The 14618-nt window shown below is 62.2% G+C and overlaps 5 protein-coding genes across 5 annotated transcripts; 4 read left to right on the top strand and 1 right to left on the bottom strand.

Moving 5' to 3' along the window:
* Positions 1-644: 644 nt before the first annotated feature.
* On the top strand, positions 645-2369 carry F751_3648 (Glycerol-3-phosphate dehydrogenase [NAD(P)+]; the record flags this gene model as incomplete). The annotated part of the gene is made up of 5 exons (XM_011400604.1): positions 645-821; positions 983-1221; positions 1367-1755; positions 1969-2114; positions 2268-2369. The coding sequence occupies 5 exons, from the start codon at positions 645-647 to the stop codon at positions 2367-2369; spliced, it is 1053 nt and encodes a 350-aa protein (XP_011398906.1).
* Positions 2370-2693: 324 nt separating this feature from the next.
* On the top strand, positions 2694-3780 carry F751_3649 (Small RNA degrading nuclease 2; the record flags this gene model as incomplete). Its single annotated transcript, XM_011400605.1, has 5 exons — positions 2694-2774; positions 2894-2973; positions 3052-3186; positions 3335-3484; positions 3585-3780. Coding segments are annotated over 5 exons (642 nt in total), but the record flags the coding sequence as incomplete, so codon positions are not given.
* Positions 3781-4649: 869 nt separating this feature from the next.
* On the top strand, positions 4650-5658 carry F751_3650 (hypothetical protein; the record flags this gene model as incomplete). The annotated part of the gene is made up of 4 exons (XM_011400606.1): positions 4650-4828; positions 4939-5104; positions 5234-5340; positions 5469-5658. The coding sequence occupies 4 exons, from the start codon at positions 4650-4652 to the stop codon at positions 5656-5658; spliced, it is 642 nt and encodes a 213-aa protein (XP_011398908.1).
* Positions 5659-5725: 67 nt separating this feature from the next.
* F751_3651 (hypothetical protein) lies at positions 5726-6628 on the bottom strand (the record flags this gene model as incomplete). Its single annotated transcript, XM_011400607.1, has 1 exon — positions 5726-6628. One exon carries the CDS (start codon positions 6626-6628, stop codon positions 5726-5728), a length of 903 nt encoding a protein of 300 aa, XP_011398909.1.
* Positions 6629-7278: 650 nt separating this feature from the next.
* On the top strand, positions 7279-12342 carry F751_3652 (ABC transporter D family member 1; the record flags this gene model as incomplete). The annotated part of the gene is made up of 7 exons (XM_011400608.1): positions 7279-7463; positions 7764-9048; positions 9139-10762; positions 10981-11429; positions 11630-11750; positions 11869-11991; positions 12101-12342. The coding sequence occupies 7 exons, from the start codon at positions 7279-7281 to the stop codon at positions 12340-12342; spliced, it is 4029 nt and encodes a 1342-aa protein (XP_011398910.1).
* Between the last annotated feature and the right edge of the window lie 2276 nt (positions 12343-14618).

The following is a 14618-nucleotide window of genomic DNA, read 5'->3' on the forward strand; positions in this document are numbered from 1 at the left end:
TTGAGTCCTGTACGAAGAATCGGGCATTACGAAACACGCATGCGCTGCTCTGTCGGGTCGCGTCAATCAAATGTAGAAACGTCCCGCGGTACTACAGCCGGCTTCTGAAAATATCGGCTTCGACGGCATTGCATAAACGACAACAACCCAAAGCCTTATAGTGACAGGAGCTCTAGCCTTCATTACAAGCTTCTACTACAATCGCTTGGCGAATCCACCGGTGAGTGTTGATCCTCTGTTTGGAATATATCGGGAAGGGTTTCCTTCCGGGGCGTGCCGCGTTGCCCCGAGGGTGGCCTGACCAGAATCGGGGACTGCCTTGGAAGTGATGGTAAAGTAAAAGGTCTGAGTGGGGGAATGCCATGTACCTCCTACCCTCGGTGGCCCATCGCTGACAGCATTCGGGTCGGGAGCGTCCTGGCGTCTTGTCAGGTGTCCCGTCCTGTGCTTGCTTTCGATGACCCTGGGCGGTGGTCGAGACGTCTGGCTCCCGCTGCACATGATGCATACCACGGAATTAACACCCTGATCCCAACCTCGAGGCCTCGACACCCCGCTCACGCCGTGACGCGTGGTCGTGATGGCCGTGTATGCTAATTCCATGCCGGCACCCCATGCTGCTGCAGGCCCTTCCGTCTGCAGTCATGGCTTCCGCCCTGAGCGACACGCGCACCACCGTCACCGTCGTGGGCGGCGGGGCATGGGGCACTGCCCTGGCCGCCCACTGCGCTCGCATGGGCCACGATACTTACCTCTGGGCCATGGAGAAGGAGGTCGTGGATGCTGTCAACAAGCAGCATGAGAACACCGTGTTCCTCAAGGTAGGCAGAGACAGACACAGAGAAGATGCTCAGTATGCTCACTCTGTGCAGGCGCCTGAGTTGTTGAGGGTCATCAGGCACTGTGTATTACCTCGGCCATGTCCATGCAGCCCACCGACTGCGTACCCACCACACCACCACACACCACCACCGGGACACAGGGCCTCCCTCTCCCAGAGAGCCTGAAGGCGACCAACGACATTGAGTTTGCGATCAAGCACGCCGAGCTGGTGCTGACCGTGGTGCCCACCCCCTTCCTCTTCAAGTCCCTGTCCAACATCAAGGACCTGCTGACCGAGAAGCACGTCATCATTTCCTGCACCAAGGGCATCCTCAACGACACCCTGGAGACGCCCGATGACATCATCAAGCGCGCCCTGCCCGAGAAGCTGCACTCCAGGTGTGTGCTGAGTGATGCGAGGTACAGCTTGTGCAGGCCCAGCCATCGTCACCATTTATCAGCCACGTTACACAATGTATCATTGTGACAGCCCGTGCAAGTGGCTTCTTCATCCCCCCTCCCACCCCCGTTTTCTCCTCTTCAGGCTTGCGTTCCTGAGCGGGCCGTCCTTTGCCGCGGAGGTGACCAAGGGTATCCCCACCGCCGTCACCATCGCCTCCAAGAACATCCAGCTGGCTCAGCATGTGCAGGAGCTGCTGTCCACCAATCGCTTCCGCTGCTACCGCACCGACGATGTCGTGGGCGTGGAGCTGGCGGGGGCACTGAAGAACGTGCTGGCGATCGCCTGCGGCATCTCCGACGGCGTCGGCTTTGGCAACAATGGCCGTGCCGCGCTGATCACCCGCGGACTGGACGAGATCACCCGCCTGGCGGTGGCTTCGGGGGCCAACCCCCTGACCCTCGCCGGCCTCGCCGGGGTGGGCGACATCGTGCTCACCTGCTGTGGGGACCTGAGCCGCAACCGCACTGTTGGTGAGAGGGTGCATGGAGGATTGGCGAGGAGCATCAATGGGGAAAGGAGGCCTGGACGAAATCTTGAACAAGGTCGAGGGTACCTTGCAAGGAGGATGGTTCTGGAAAACCTTGCTTGGCTGCTGACGATAAATGAGCTGGAGACACCTCTTGGAGCCCATGCTCTCGCGAGGAACTACTCGCTGACTGCCGCACGCACCGTCCACACTGCAGGTCTGCGTCTGGGCAAGGGCGAGAAGTTGGAGGATATCGTGTCCAGTCTGGGGGCCACTGCTGAGGGTGTGCTGACCTCCCGCTCGGCCTATCACTTTGCCAAGAAGATGGGCATCGATTGTGCTGTCATTGAGGGCATCTACAGGGTGAGAGGGGAGGCCATGCGGGAAAGTTTATGCACTTGGGGCTATGGGGGTCCGTCTGCAAGCACATCCCAGGCAGAGCTCCTGATTCCGCACTCGGTTTCTCCCAACCCAAGTTCTCGTCAAAGCACGCTCCATACAATCCTACATTCTCAGGTGGTGAACGAGGGCGCTGACCCCGTAGAAGTTGTTGCCACCACAATGTCGCGCCCGCTTCGCGCTGAGGTGGACGAGAAGGTTGCCGCAGCCAAGTTCTGAGCTGCTGGGTAGGCCCTTGCTTCCCCCCATCTTGCTGTGTGTGCTGATATTCTACTGTGAGTATGTGTGCCGTTATTGAGTATGTGTGCGTCAAACGCATGATTGCATGAACAAAACTGAGCTTGCTCCTGGCACCCTACTTGCCCCCTGCTTTGCAATCCCGTCCCAGGACCCGTCCGGATGGTACCTTGGTAAAATCCCTCGTGTGTCCTCTCCTCATGCCAAGATGGGTGCGGGATCTGTGCATATTTTGAAACTTCCTAAACCGATTTCAGGCCATCGAAGTTACTCATGGGAAGGCAAGTCCCCATCGACGGTGGGCCCCAATACTATGCTCTGGATGTCGAGTGTGTCGCCACGGGCTTGGACCATAATGCACGCGCCGTGGCCCAAATAGGACTGGTGGTGGGTGGCAATATATATGATATAATGGTTTTGAGAGGGCGGTGGTGGTCATGGGGCATCTGAGGCACTCTAAATACCAGCTCGCGGCTTGTCGACCCCCTTCCACTTCCTCCATGCAGGATGCCCACGGCCGCGAGTTGCTCAACATCTTCGTGAAACCCAATGAACCTGTGGTTTCGTGTCTAACGGCGATTACAGGGTGCGTCTCGGAGGGGCGTGCGAGCCGCAGCGGTGCTCGACGAAGTTCACCAGGTTCCCCTCCCATACGACCCTGCAGGATTACACCTACCATCCTGGAGACGAAAGGGATCTCCCTGGGTGAGGCACGGGAGCGTCTGCTCCAGGTTCTCCCCTCCACAGCAACGCTCGTTGGACAGAATGTGATGCAAGACGTCAGATGGCTGAATTTGAAGTAGGAAGCAGGGGTCAGGAATCGAGGCTTGCCACAGGCATGCGTCCCGCTATACCGAAAGGGAGGCTCCAAGGTGGAGCCAAGCACTCTGACATAGAGTTTACAGATGCCAAGACTCATTCTGTGAGCATTCCCAAAATCTCGACAGGGAGCGGCAAGACTTCGCCAGCATGCTGGATCTGATGGGGCTGTACCGAGTGTGGAATGCTCAGTACCGAAACTTCACTATCTTCAACCAAGACCATCTGGCACGAGTCTTATTGAATTGGGCTGGCGAGGGACCACACGATGCAGTCCGGTGAGGCTAGGAGCGTTCAGGAGAACAGGGCAATGGTGTTGATCCGGTAGATTGGTAGTGACTGGCCCAGCTCTCACCACGCCGCACGGTTCCCTTCCAGGGATGCCCAAGTATCAATGCAGCTTTTCCACTGCCATGCGCGACTGCAATCGGATCCGGGAATGTGGGATCAAGCCCAGCAGGCCCTGCTTGACGCTCCGAGGAAGCCATCCTTTGCATCCCAGAATCCCATCTATGACAATGTGTGCATGGGTAACCGCAGAACATGTAGGTGCGGTGCACCATTCTTTTCCTGACGTTTCTGCCTGCTAGCAAATTTGGGTCCCTGACTTTTAGTTTGCAGTCCATATCTCCTTTATTCATAACCGTGGTGTTCACTCGAATTTTGCTGCGTCGATTCCAGAACGGAGGGTGCAAGGGAACACTGCAGTGTGACGTTGCGTCGCATGCACAGCAGACACTGGGACCAAGGGACCTCTGCCCCTGGCTCAGTGCATATATGCACCTTCTGGGCTCTGTTGTAAGACATTACCCTCGCCATTCCAATAGGCTGCTTATTGACTGATCAGGTTAAGGCCGCAGACCGGTTTTGAGAGAACATACTGGGCAGAGAGCCTCGTCAGCCACCTCCGCCTCCCCGCGCTTCTGGTACAAGCTCAGCTTCAAGAGCTCGAAAGACAGTCGCACACGCTTTGGCACGGAAGCCGTGCCTCCGATGGGTAACGCTCAGGGCACGAATGCACACATTCAAACTCCAGTCTAAGTTTAGGTGGATTTGTTTGGAGATTTTAGGTCCGGTCGTCCGAGGGACGGCCGTGTGTGATCGGAACTCGACCTGTGCCTCGAGGGGGGCGCATGCCTCGGTGGTGCGTCCCTGAATTCCCTTAAGACACCACGGGCGCATTGAAAATGGCAAAATATCGTCTGAAAGACACCAAAATCCTTTATAATGATCACCATGAAGGCACTCGTGCTTATCGCGGTGCTCTCCTGCGCTGGTGCGAGAGCACAAGGATTCAGTTCCGACAGCCTGCTATCTGGTACGTTGCAGGGGAGCCCTGGAATGTCGCAGAGGCCCGGCGCGTGTTCCTTACCATTCAAGACCTCGCCTGAAACGGTCTGAACCCACGCAGGAGTGGGCGAGGCTATGATGTCGAGCCTGTCGATGTCGTCGGTGTCGTCCATGCAAGGCCAATTCTCCGACTACCTCAATGCCATGGACAGCAGCCTGATGTCTAAAGTGTCATCCTTCAGGGAGATGATCCCAGACCTGTCCGGCTGGAACCTGACGGGCTTCGGAATAGACACAGACCTGGAGAAATCCGTGGAGAAGTTTCATGACAAGTCAGTGGGGTCATCGAGGGAGGCCACTTGTGCAGTCCTGGCTGGGAGGAAGCATGGAGCCGGTGTAAATTGTCACACCCACAATCGTCCAAAGTACCCACCCTCTTCAGGTACTGTGACGGACTCACGCTGAAGCGCGGCGGCAAGGTGCCCTCCGTGCTCCGAGGACCCGAGCTGAACATCACCCTTGCCACAGGAAACTGCACCTTGGTGTGGTCTGACGATTACAAGAACAAGTCTGTCGTCTGCACCACCCCCTCAGTGTCCTACGTGAAGGTATGCAGAGGGTTCAGAGGTCATTGGGGAGTTCTCCAGACTTGTCCTGGCCAGCAATCAGCATGTGGGTGTGGCGTTGCAGTCTTCCAGTCCCCACCCACCCAGGCAAGAAACCCCTCATCCTTGCAGACACCCACCAAGTTCGTGTTCAAGCACTTCAAGGCATCCTCCTTCTCTGTGGGGAGCTGCATATTCAAGAAGGAGCTGTCAAAGGGGTCGGAGAAGGTGCTGTACAGGTGAGGGCGACTCGAAGCAGACATGGTCTGGGGTGTGCGACACCACTCCATCTCCTCATGGCTAGTGTCAATGTTAAAGGGCATGTCCAGGCCTCAAGAAGCCTCTCCGTGCCCTCCTCCCATAACAGTGGAGGCGATGACATCATCTTCAAGAGCTCGCACGACTTCCAGAAGAGCGTGCAGTCTGGGGCATTTGACCTCTGGGGCATGCCCTCTCACAGCAGCAGCAACAGCACAGCGAGCGCCGACGCGACGGCATCCAGCAGCGCCCTGCTGAACCTGCTCCCCACCGACTGGTCCATCATTCAGTCTGAGTGACACCCTCTGCGCAGCATTGCCCATTTCATTACTTCCTTCCTGCCCTCCTCACTGTGACACATGGACCTCAGTCATCAAACACAATCTTGGTGGCAGGCACAGGCCTTGCAGGGATGGCGGCAGCCTGGCTCCGCTTTGCCCTCCAAGAGGGATGCAGGTCTGTGGCATCCAAGGCAGGCGCAGGAGCCTTCTTGACTCTGTCAGGCTTGCCCTGGGCCTCTTTTGCTATGGTAGGGGGTGCCGGTCGGCCATACTGCATCGTAGCCAGCCGCCGTCGTTCCCTCTGCCCCATCCTATTCTTGGGCTTGGCCGGGGCAGACTTCTTGCCCGGCCCCACCCTGGCGCCCTTGGCACGTTTCTGTGATTGGACGGGCAGCGCAGCAGCTTCTGCCTTTGACGACTCAGCGCTTGGCCCGGCCTCGTCGCCGCTAGAGCTCAGCAGGCTCTCTAGGTCGCTCACGTCGCTTGCCAGGGATATGGCCTCGTCCTCAGAGTCTGATGGAGCTGCCGCCTCCCTGCTGCGCTGCAGGAGCTTTGCGAGCGCGGCGCCTGCTTCCTCGTCCACTTCGTCAGCGGCCTCTTCGCCGTCCGAGGAGGACGGGCTGGCAGGCGGAGAGTCCAGCGGGGCCGGCTTGCCCTCTCTTGCCTCCTCGGCGTCGCCCTCCAGGAGGGAGACAATGACGGCTTTCAGGCAGGGCGCAGAGAGCATCCTGGTGCACACCGCTCGCTCTGGGCCATCCGCCCAGCATGACTCTGGGCTGTCGGGGAGCGACCCAGCCGGACCCCTCACCAGGCCCAGCTGCGACCCCGCGACCGAGGCGAGCTCCTGCACGTTTGCTGCTTTCGCTGCCTCGAGCTGCGCCTCCAGCGCCGGCTTCTTGTTGGCCTCTGCCAGCTTCAGACGCCGAACGATCTTGCGCACCTCGAACTGCTTGGCCTTCTTTGCGGCCCGGCCCAGCTTCACCATCATGGCGTGTGTGTTGGGAGTCTTCCTCTTGTTCTCCCTGGTAAGGATAAGAGTGCAGGCGACCGCTGAGACGAAGTACCTGGAGAAGGCAGAGAGCAGCATCAAATCAGCGACACCGTCCCATGTGCAGCGACACTTCCCCACCTGGCGATTCGCCCCGCCCCGGGCTTCCTGGGCCGGCCCATGTCGCCTGTGTCGACAAAACTACGGCAGAAGAGCTGAACGGATACTTCAATTGTTGTTTAAGAAGTCCTATAAAAGCAATTGTGTCGTACGCATTCTCTTGCAGGGCATCGCAGAGGGTATGACGCAAAGACGGACTGGACGGTGACCAGCGCCGTTCAGCTCGGTCAGAGAATTAGCATGCCATACTACCCAGAAAGTGCACTTTGAATTTGTGGGCGCTATGATGATGCCATCGATGTGGCCCTAAGAACTCCTGAGGAACTGTCAAGGTCTTGCGATGAGAGCAGCGCGCTCTGGGGGCGCGCGCGAGCTTGAGAGGAATCCGGGGGCCACCTCAGCTCCACCCTTACACAATATATACGGAATCCCGGCCATGCCGACGATGAGACCGGGAGGCGGTGATCGATCCGCACCTCGTTCCCCTGATGTTGTTGGACACCGATCCCGAAACCATCCAGTAGTGCAGGATGTCGAGCACGGTGGTCGTGGTGGCCCCATCCTCCAAGTCAGCCGTGGTGGCTCAGCTGGCGCTACTGCTGGGTGTCCGCAAGTCGACCAAGTTTAAGCTCGGCATCGCCGCTGCGACAGCGGGTCTGTTGGCCTATCATGCTAGCCGCAGCCTGCGACAAGACAGACGGTCACTGTCGGGAAGGTGCGGCCCAGTGTTTAGGGCTGTGGACGCAGCCAGCCCCCGGCCTTTTGCGCGTGGGTGCCAATGTTGAACACATCGTGCATGATATCTGATATGGGTAGCTCCTTTTGGCCAATGAGCCTGGCATGATGATGCCGATGCAGGTGGCAGGGGGCCATGGGAACAGGGGGGCACCCAGTCCCTGGGGTTTGGGCTGCTGCCCTCGGCCATGCCATGCCTTTTGTACCCCTACCATTCCGCAAACCCCCACCTCAACCTCTCAACCCCTCCTCCCACATCTCCGCCTGCCATGCACTGCAGGCCAGAGATTCCCCGCCCCAAGAAATCCCTGGCCACCGGCTCCGCCCGGAAGCCACGCCCCGCCTCGCAGCGCCGCGCCCTGCAGCGCCTGCTGCCCCTGCTCCTCCGCGTGGCTGGGCCCAAGGTGGTGGTGCTGCTGGGGGTGGTGCTGGCGCGCACCGCGCTGTCCAACCGCCTGGCACGCCTGCAGGGCTACCTCTTCCGCGCAGCCTTCCTCAAGCGCGTGCCGCTGTTCATGCGCAACCTGGCGGAGAATGTGGCCCTCTGCGCGCTGGCGGCGGGGCTGGAGTCGACATCGCGGAGCTGGGTGTCGCGGCTGGAGCTGCAGTGGCGCCGCCTGCTGACGCAGCGCGTGCACGCGGCCTACTTTGACGACATGGTCTACTACAAGCTGAGCTACGTGGACCGCCGCATCCCCTCCGCAGAGCAGCGCATCTGCGAGGACATCCCCGCCCTCACCGAGGGCCTGGCCTCCCTGCTGGGCGAGCTGCTGTCGGCGGGTGTGGACGCCGCCTTCTACTCCTGGGCCCTGCACAGCTACACGGGCACGCACCGCTACACCGCGCTGCTCCTGGCCTATGTGGTCGGCGTGGGCGGCGCCATGGCCTTTGCCGCGCCCAACTTCGGCGGGCTGTTCAAGCGCCAGGCGGCGCTGGAGGGCGCGTATCGCGCGGTGCACACGCGCCTGCGCGCCAACATCGAGAGCGTAGCCTTCTACGCCGGCATGCATAAGGAGGGCGAGGTGGTGCGTGGTGCATTCCGCGACTCGCTGCGCGCGCAGCGCCGCCTGCTGGGCCGGCAGTGGCAGTTTGGCATGGTGCAGGACCTGCTGCTCAAGTACTTTGGCGCCACGGTGGCCCTGGCCCTCATCCTGGGCCCCTTCTTCGGCGGCCACCTCCGCCCCGAGGCCACGGTCAGGGGGCGGGCGGGCATGCTGTCGGCCATGCGCTACCACACCTCGGTCACCATCTCCCTATTTGGCGCGCTGGGCACGCTGGGCGGCGCCTCGCGCAAGCTCATGCGCCTGCAGGCCTACGCGGAGCGCCTGGCGGAGCTGGAGGCAGTGATGGCGGAGATTGCGGGCGGCGCGGGCATGGGGTCGGAGGGCCTGCCCCCCGCCCGCGGCCAGCTGCTGGCCTGCGAGGACGCCATCGCCTTCGAGTCGGTGGTGGTGGTCACCCCCGCCAACGCCACGCTGGTGCGCGACCTCACCCTGCGCGTCCCTGCCGGCACCAACCTGCTGGTCACCGGTCCCAATGGCGCGGGGAAGAGCAGCCTGTTCCGCGTGCTGGGCGGCCTCTGGCCGCTCACTGCGGGGGCCATCCGCAAGCCCGGCGGCGGCGCAGGCGACGCGGCGGGCGGGCTGTCGCACGAGATCTTCTACGTCCCGCAGCGCCCCTACGTCACCGTGGGCACGCTGCAGGAGCAGCTGCTATACCCGCTGACCCCCGGCACCGGCGGCACGGCGCCGGTCATCCCGGACGACGAGCTGGCCGACCTGCTGGCCAGCGTCGACCTGGGGCACCTGCTGGCGCGCGGCGGGGAGTCCCTGGACTGGGGCGAGGAGCTGTCACTGGGCGAGCAGCAGCGCTTGGGCATGGCGCGCCTGTTCTACCACCGCCCGCGCTTCGCCATCCTGGACGAGTGCACCAGCGGCGTGAGCGTGGACATGGAGCGCCGCTTCTGCAGCATGGTGCGCGATGCGGGGTGCACCTGCATCACCATCAGCCACCGGCCCGCGCTCATGGCCTTCCACGACCTCGTCCTGGCGCTGGACGGTGAGGGCGGGTGGAGCGTGCACGCCGGGCACCGCGCGCTGGGGGCGTCGGGCGCCGGGCGAGGCGGTGCTGGTCCCGCTGGCGGTGGTGGCAGCGGCGCCAGCGGCGCGCCGGCCCCCACCCCAATGCTCTCTGGCAGCGTGGACGCCGAGGCGAGCGCGCGGGTGCGCAGCGCCGAGGCGAGCGCCGTGCTGGCCGGCATGACGGCCGGCGGGGAGGTTCGACGTGAGAGCGCCGTTCCCGAGCGCGCCGCGTCCGATTCCGACGCGTCGTCGGCGGAGCTGGAGGTCGTGGCGCGCGCGCCCTCGCGCTCCGCAATCGGCGGCGCGGCCTGCGCCGCCGACTGGTCGCCCTGCCGCGCCCTGCGCCCCGGGCCCCTCTCCACGCTGGCGCGATGGCGGCTGGTGGGCGGCGTGCTGCTGGGCCGCGACCCGCGCGGCTCGGCGCTGGGCCTAGGCGCAGTGGCGGGCGTGGTGGCGCTGCGCACGCTGCTCCAGGACCGCATCGCCAACCTGAACGGCGAGGCGGTGCACCACGTGCTGCGCCAGGATGTGCGCAGCTTCCTCTGGCTCCTGGGCGTCAGCGCGGCGCAGGGCTGCGCCTCGGCCGTGCTGGCGCCCAGCCTGCGCCACATCGCCGACCTGCTGGCGCTGAGCTGGCGCGCGCGCCTGACGCGCGCGGCCTCTGACCGCTACCTCGCCCCTGGGGCGACGGGGTACACCGCGGTGCAGCTGGCGGGGCTGGGCGACGTGGACCAGCGCCTGACGCGCGATGTGGAGCGGCTGAGCCGCGACCTGGCCGCCCTCATCCCCACCCTGGTCAAGCCCGTGCTGGACATCACCTGGTTCTCCGCCCGCCTCTGGGCCATGACGGGGCGCCGCGGCGCGGCCATCCTGTACCTCTACGCCGCGCTGGGGTACGGCACGCTGCGCCTACTGACCCCGGACTTTGGCGCGCTGCTCCGCCGCGAGTATGAGCTGGAGGGCGGGTTCCGAGGCGCGCACTCGCGCCTGCGCACACACGCCGAGAGCGTGGCCTTCTTTGGCGGTGGCGCGCGCGAGGGCGGCGCCGTCGTGGCGCGCTTCGACGCCATGACCGCCCACCTTCGCGGGCTGATCGCGCAGCGCTGGGCCTACGGCACCGCCGACGAGTTCTTCTCCAAGCAGCTGCCGCACAATGTCACCTGGGTGCTCACCCTCCTCTACAGCCTGGACCAGCAAGGTGGGTTCATTTGTGTGGGGGGGGTGGGGGTGGAGGGCGGTGGGCACTCAAAGGGAGTGAGATGTGGTGAAGTGTGCACCGTAGCATGCATCACTGTGGGGCGGCGGGCTCCGGCTCCTCGAAAGAAGGACGCGCGACTCTAGGGCTTCATCACAGGCTGGCAAGGGCCGTATCTACCACCCCTACATCCCACCCCCCAAACTCCCGTCCTCCCGCAGACGACCTCAGCGACGATATGGTGCAGGGACACCTGGTGCACCAAATCAGGTACCTGGCCTCCGTGGTCACCTCCTCCTTCTCCGCCTTTGGCGACCTGTTGGCCATGCCCAGGAAGTTTGCTGAGATCTCCGGCGGCATCGCGCGTGTCAGCGAGATGTTCCAGGTGCTGGACGCTGCCTCGCGCTTCGACAGCCGCGCCTCGCTGGCCGAGCTGGAGGGCGCACTGCCGGACAGCATCGAGTTCCGGAACGCCGACATCCTCACGCCGGGCGGGCGGATGCTGGCGCGGGACCTCTCCTTCCGTGTGACCCCGGGCCACCCGCTCCTGGTCACAGGGCCAAACGGCGTGGGCAAGACCAGCCTGTTCCGCATCCTGAGCGGGCTCTGGCCGCTAGCTGCAGGGGCCATGCACCGGCCGGGGGCTGCGGGGGCGGGCCTGGACTCCTCCGTAAGCACATAAATGGGGGGTGGGGCATGCACGAAGGTGATTCACTAGTGCATTGCTGGGAACAGGCATTTGAACGTGCCATGCCCACCGGCTGTCAATGGTATCAATGTGCTCAGGGACGCTGTTTGAGCTTCCGTTTCACGCAAACCAGTCTGTTTCCTGAACCCCATCACCCCCCTACAAACCCTCTGCTCCTCCAGGACATCTACTACGTGCCGCAGCGGCCATACACCACCATCGGCACGCTCCGCGACCAGATCATCTACCCGCTAACCGCCCGCCAGGCGTACCAGAGGTACTCCATCACCGACAGCTCAGAGGGTGAGTGGGCTGGGGGTCTACATGGAGGGTGAGCCATGCAGGTCGCTCCATACACATGACTCTGAAGGGTGTACGTAGTGCAGAGCTGACCTGTCAAATTTGTTTTCCTCCTTTACAGATGCCGCGCAGCAGCTGGATGCTGAGCTGGATGACCTGATGGGGGTGGTGCACCTCAAGTACCTCGTCAGCCGCGAGGGTGGATGGGACGCTTCGCGGGAGTGGGGCGAGACCCTCTCTCTAGGTAAGCGGGGGCAGAGGGGGATTGTCAAGCGCTCTTTGACGCCTCCGACTCATGTCGATCGCAACCCAATTCCATTGCAAACCTACTCCATCGTACCTTCCCCAAACAGGTGAGCAGCAGCGGGTGGGCATGGCCCGCCTGTTCTTCCACAAGCCGCGCTTCGGCATCCTGGACGAGTGCACCAACGCCACGAGTGTGGACGTGGAGGAGTCGCTGTACCAGCACGCCACCAGCCTGGGCATCACCCTCATCACCATCTCCCAGCGCACGGCGCTGGTAAAGTACCACGAGCACGAGCTGCGGCTCCTGGACGGCCAGGGCGGCTGGGAGCTGCGCAAGCTCAGGGCCTGATGCGTGCCGTGCGCGTAAGCCTGGACTCCGCTGCCAGTTTGCTCACGTGCATGGACTTGCTGCAGGTGTACTGCTTTTCCCTCTGTTCCATGTATCTTTGTGTGCCTCTGACTCCAGTCTGTTGTCCTTATCAAGGCCTATCTCAACATCAGGAGTAGGAGCTAGAGGTCTGTGACTGCATGTTCTGCAAGTCTTGAGGAGTGACTCCTCGAGGAGTTAGCCTCTGGAGTCCCAATCCGCGCGGAATTCAAAGGAGTAAACCCCCCACGACAGATCGCCGACCCCCCCCAGACTATTCATACACATCTAAGATTCTCAAATCAGGCGCAAACAATGCACGGTGTGCCCCCGCTATTCGAACCCATTGAGGGCCCCTTCACCATGGCCAACATAGGGGCCGCCAAGACAACAGTCCGCAGTACCTACTACAAAAGCCCGTGACGCAGGCAACCATTCCCACGGAGCGCGTGCATGACGTCCTGCGAGGCGGGGGCCGCACGTTCAGGACGTCCCTCCATCCGGGCGCCCACCTCGCAAACCAGGTTCGAATTCAAATGAACTCCGACGAATGGCCCATGTGATGAGCATGCAGCCGGTCCCTTTCCCGCTGCACTCAGTCCCAGCTCTTCAACACACACACGCGACTGATTGTCAGTCAAGTACTACAGGTGCGCCCGTGGTCCCGGAAGGCCCAAGTGGCTGAAGAGAAGGGGGGCGCCAGCCAGCATGAGGGGCAGACGGGCCAGACGAGCCTCCGCACCAAGAAGACCGGCTGCCAGCAAAAAATTACGATCAAGCAGCTGAGGCAAGACTCCAAGAAGAGCATTGTCTTCTACCCTGACATCAGGCATTCGGGCCACAGCGACGACACTATCCAGTGTCTGCGTCTGTCCCAGTGGGCTATTGACCTCGTGGAGTCCCTGCTGGCCATCAACCCAACCTTTCGCAACCCCAGCATCGTTGCCCTCGGTGCGCGAAGCTGCGCTGCGCAAGGCAGGGATAAGTTCGGCCGTCTACACCAGTGTGGCCGACCACTTGGCCTTCCAGCAAAACCACCCAGATCTTCACAGGAACTACTTGATCACCAACAAGGAGATCGCCTGAGTTGCAGAGCAGGGTGCTCGGTGCCAATCACCTGCACCTTGGTGCCCTCCAGTCTCCCACTCCTCGAACTTGAAGAGGAGATATAGGTAAGCCCAGCCAACGTGGACACGGTCGACGGTCTGTTGGCACTGCACTTCCTTCCGGGCACGCAAACAAGCCCTGATGGCTGCCTTTTCCCCAGCGGATAAGCGACTGCTATCCATGCCAATGGTCTAAATTACCTACGGTGAATGGGTGGGTGGGTGGGTGGGGTCCATGTGGACAATGAGGAGTGGTCAGAGGACATTGAACATCCATCCTCAATAAGTCAATGGCGTCACTGTCCAGGGAAACTTCAAACGTCCCCATCCACAGGCATCTTGCAGACGCTGTTCACCATCAGATGTCCCTTCCCTAAAACACATGGGAGATACCAGGACTGACATCCTCCATTCTCTGAGAATTCCACTTTTGATGACTTGGCAGCTCCAGGCCCGTCAATGCTCGGACATCGCCGTGGAGCTTCAGCAGCTCCCACAGCGTCGTCAGGGTGACCGTGATGTGGCCGACCTGGACGCCCTGACGGCCGGAAATCAATGCGAAGAGCCTCGTCACCAGCCGTCGCAGTTGGGGGGTGATGTCGCCACCGGCAGCGGCTGCAGTGGCGGTGCCGCCGCCGGCGATCGTGCTGCTGACCCCTGGACCTCCGCCTCCGCCAGCGCCTCCGCCAGCAGCACCGCCAGTGCCTGTATTGGCGCCGCCATTAGCACCAGTGCCTCGGCCAGCGCTAGCATCTCCGCCGACGCCGCCTCATCCCCTGGCGCCCCTGCCGCCGCGGCTCCTGGCCCCGCGCACATTGCGGAGCTCCTGAGACACATCTGCACACTGCTCGCCCAGGCATTTATTCACCCCGGCCCTCCTCTCCTTTCTTCAAAGCTTTTTCTCGCCGCTTGGCCCTTCGATTCTCCATCATCCTCCCTTGAGCGGCCTGATCGACTGCGACATCCTGTGTTCCAAGAGGGTAGGCTCGGATTTAGGTGCTAGGGAATACAGGCCGCAAACCACTGCCCCCACCCCCCCCCACCCCACCCCACCCTGACCAGGACCACTGCAATCCAGCACCAGTCTCCTCATCGAACAGTATCCACGGTAAGCTTGGGGTACTCACGTTGACATGGCGCGTCTGGGATCCG

This window comes from Auxenochlorella protothecoides (genome assembly GCF_000733215.1).
Source record: "Auxenochlorella protothecoides strain 0710 unplaced genomic scaffold scaffold38, whole genome shotgun sequence".
In the NCBI taxonomy this organism is placed as follows: domain Eukaryota; kingdom Viridiplantae; phylum Chlorophyta; class Trebouxiophyceae; order Chlorellales; family Chlorellaceae; genus Auxenochlorella; species Auxenochlorella protothecoides.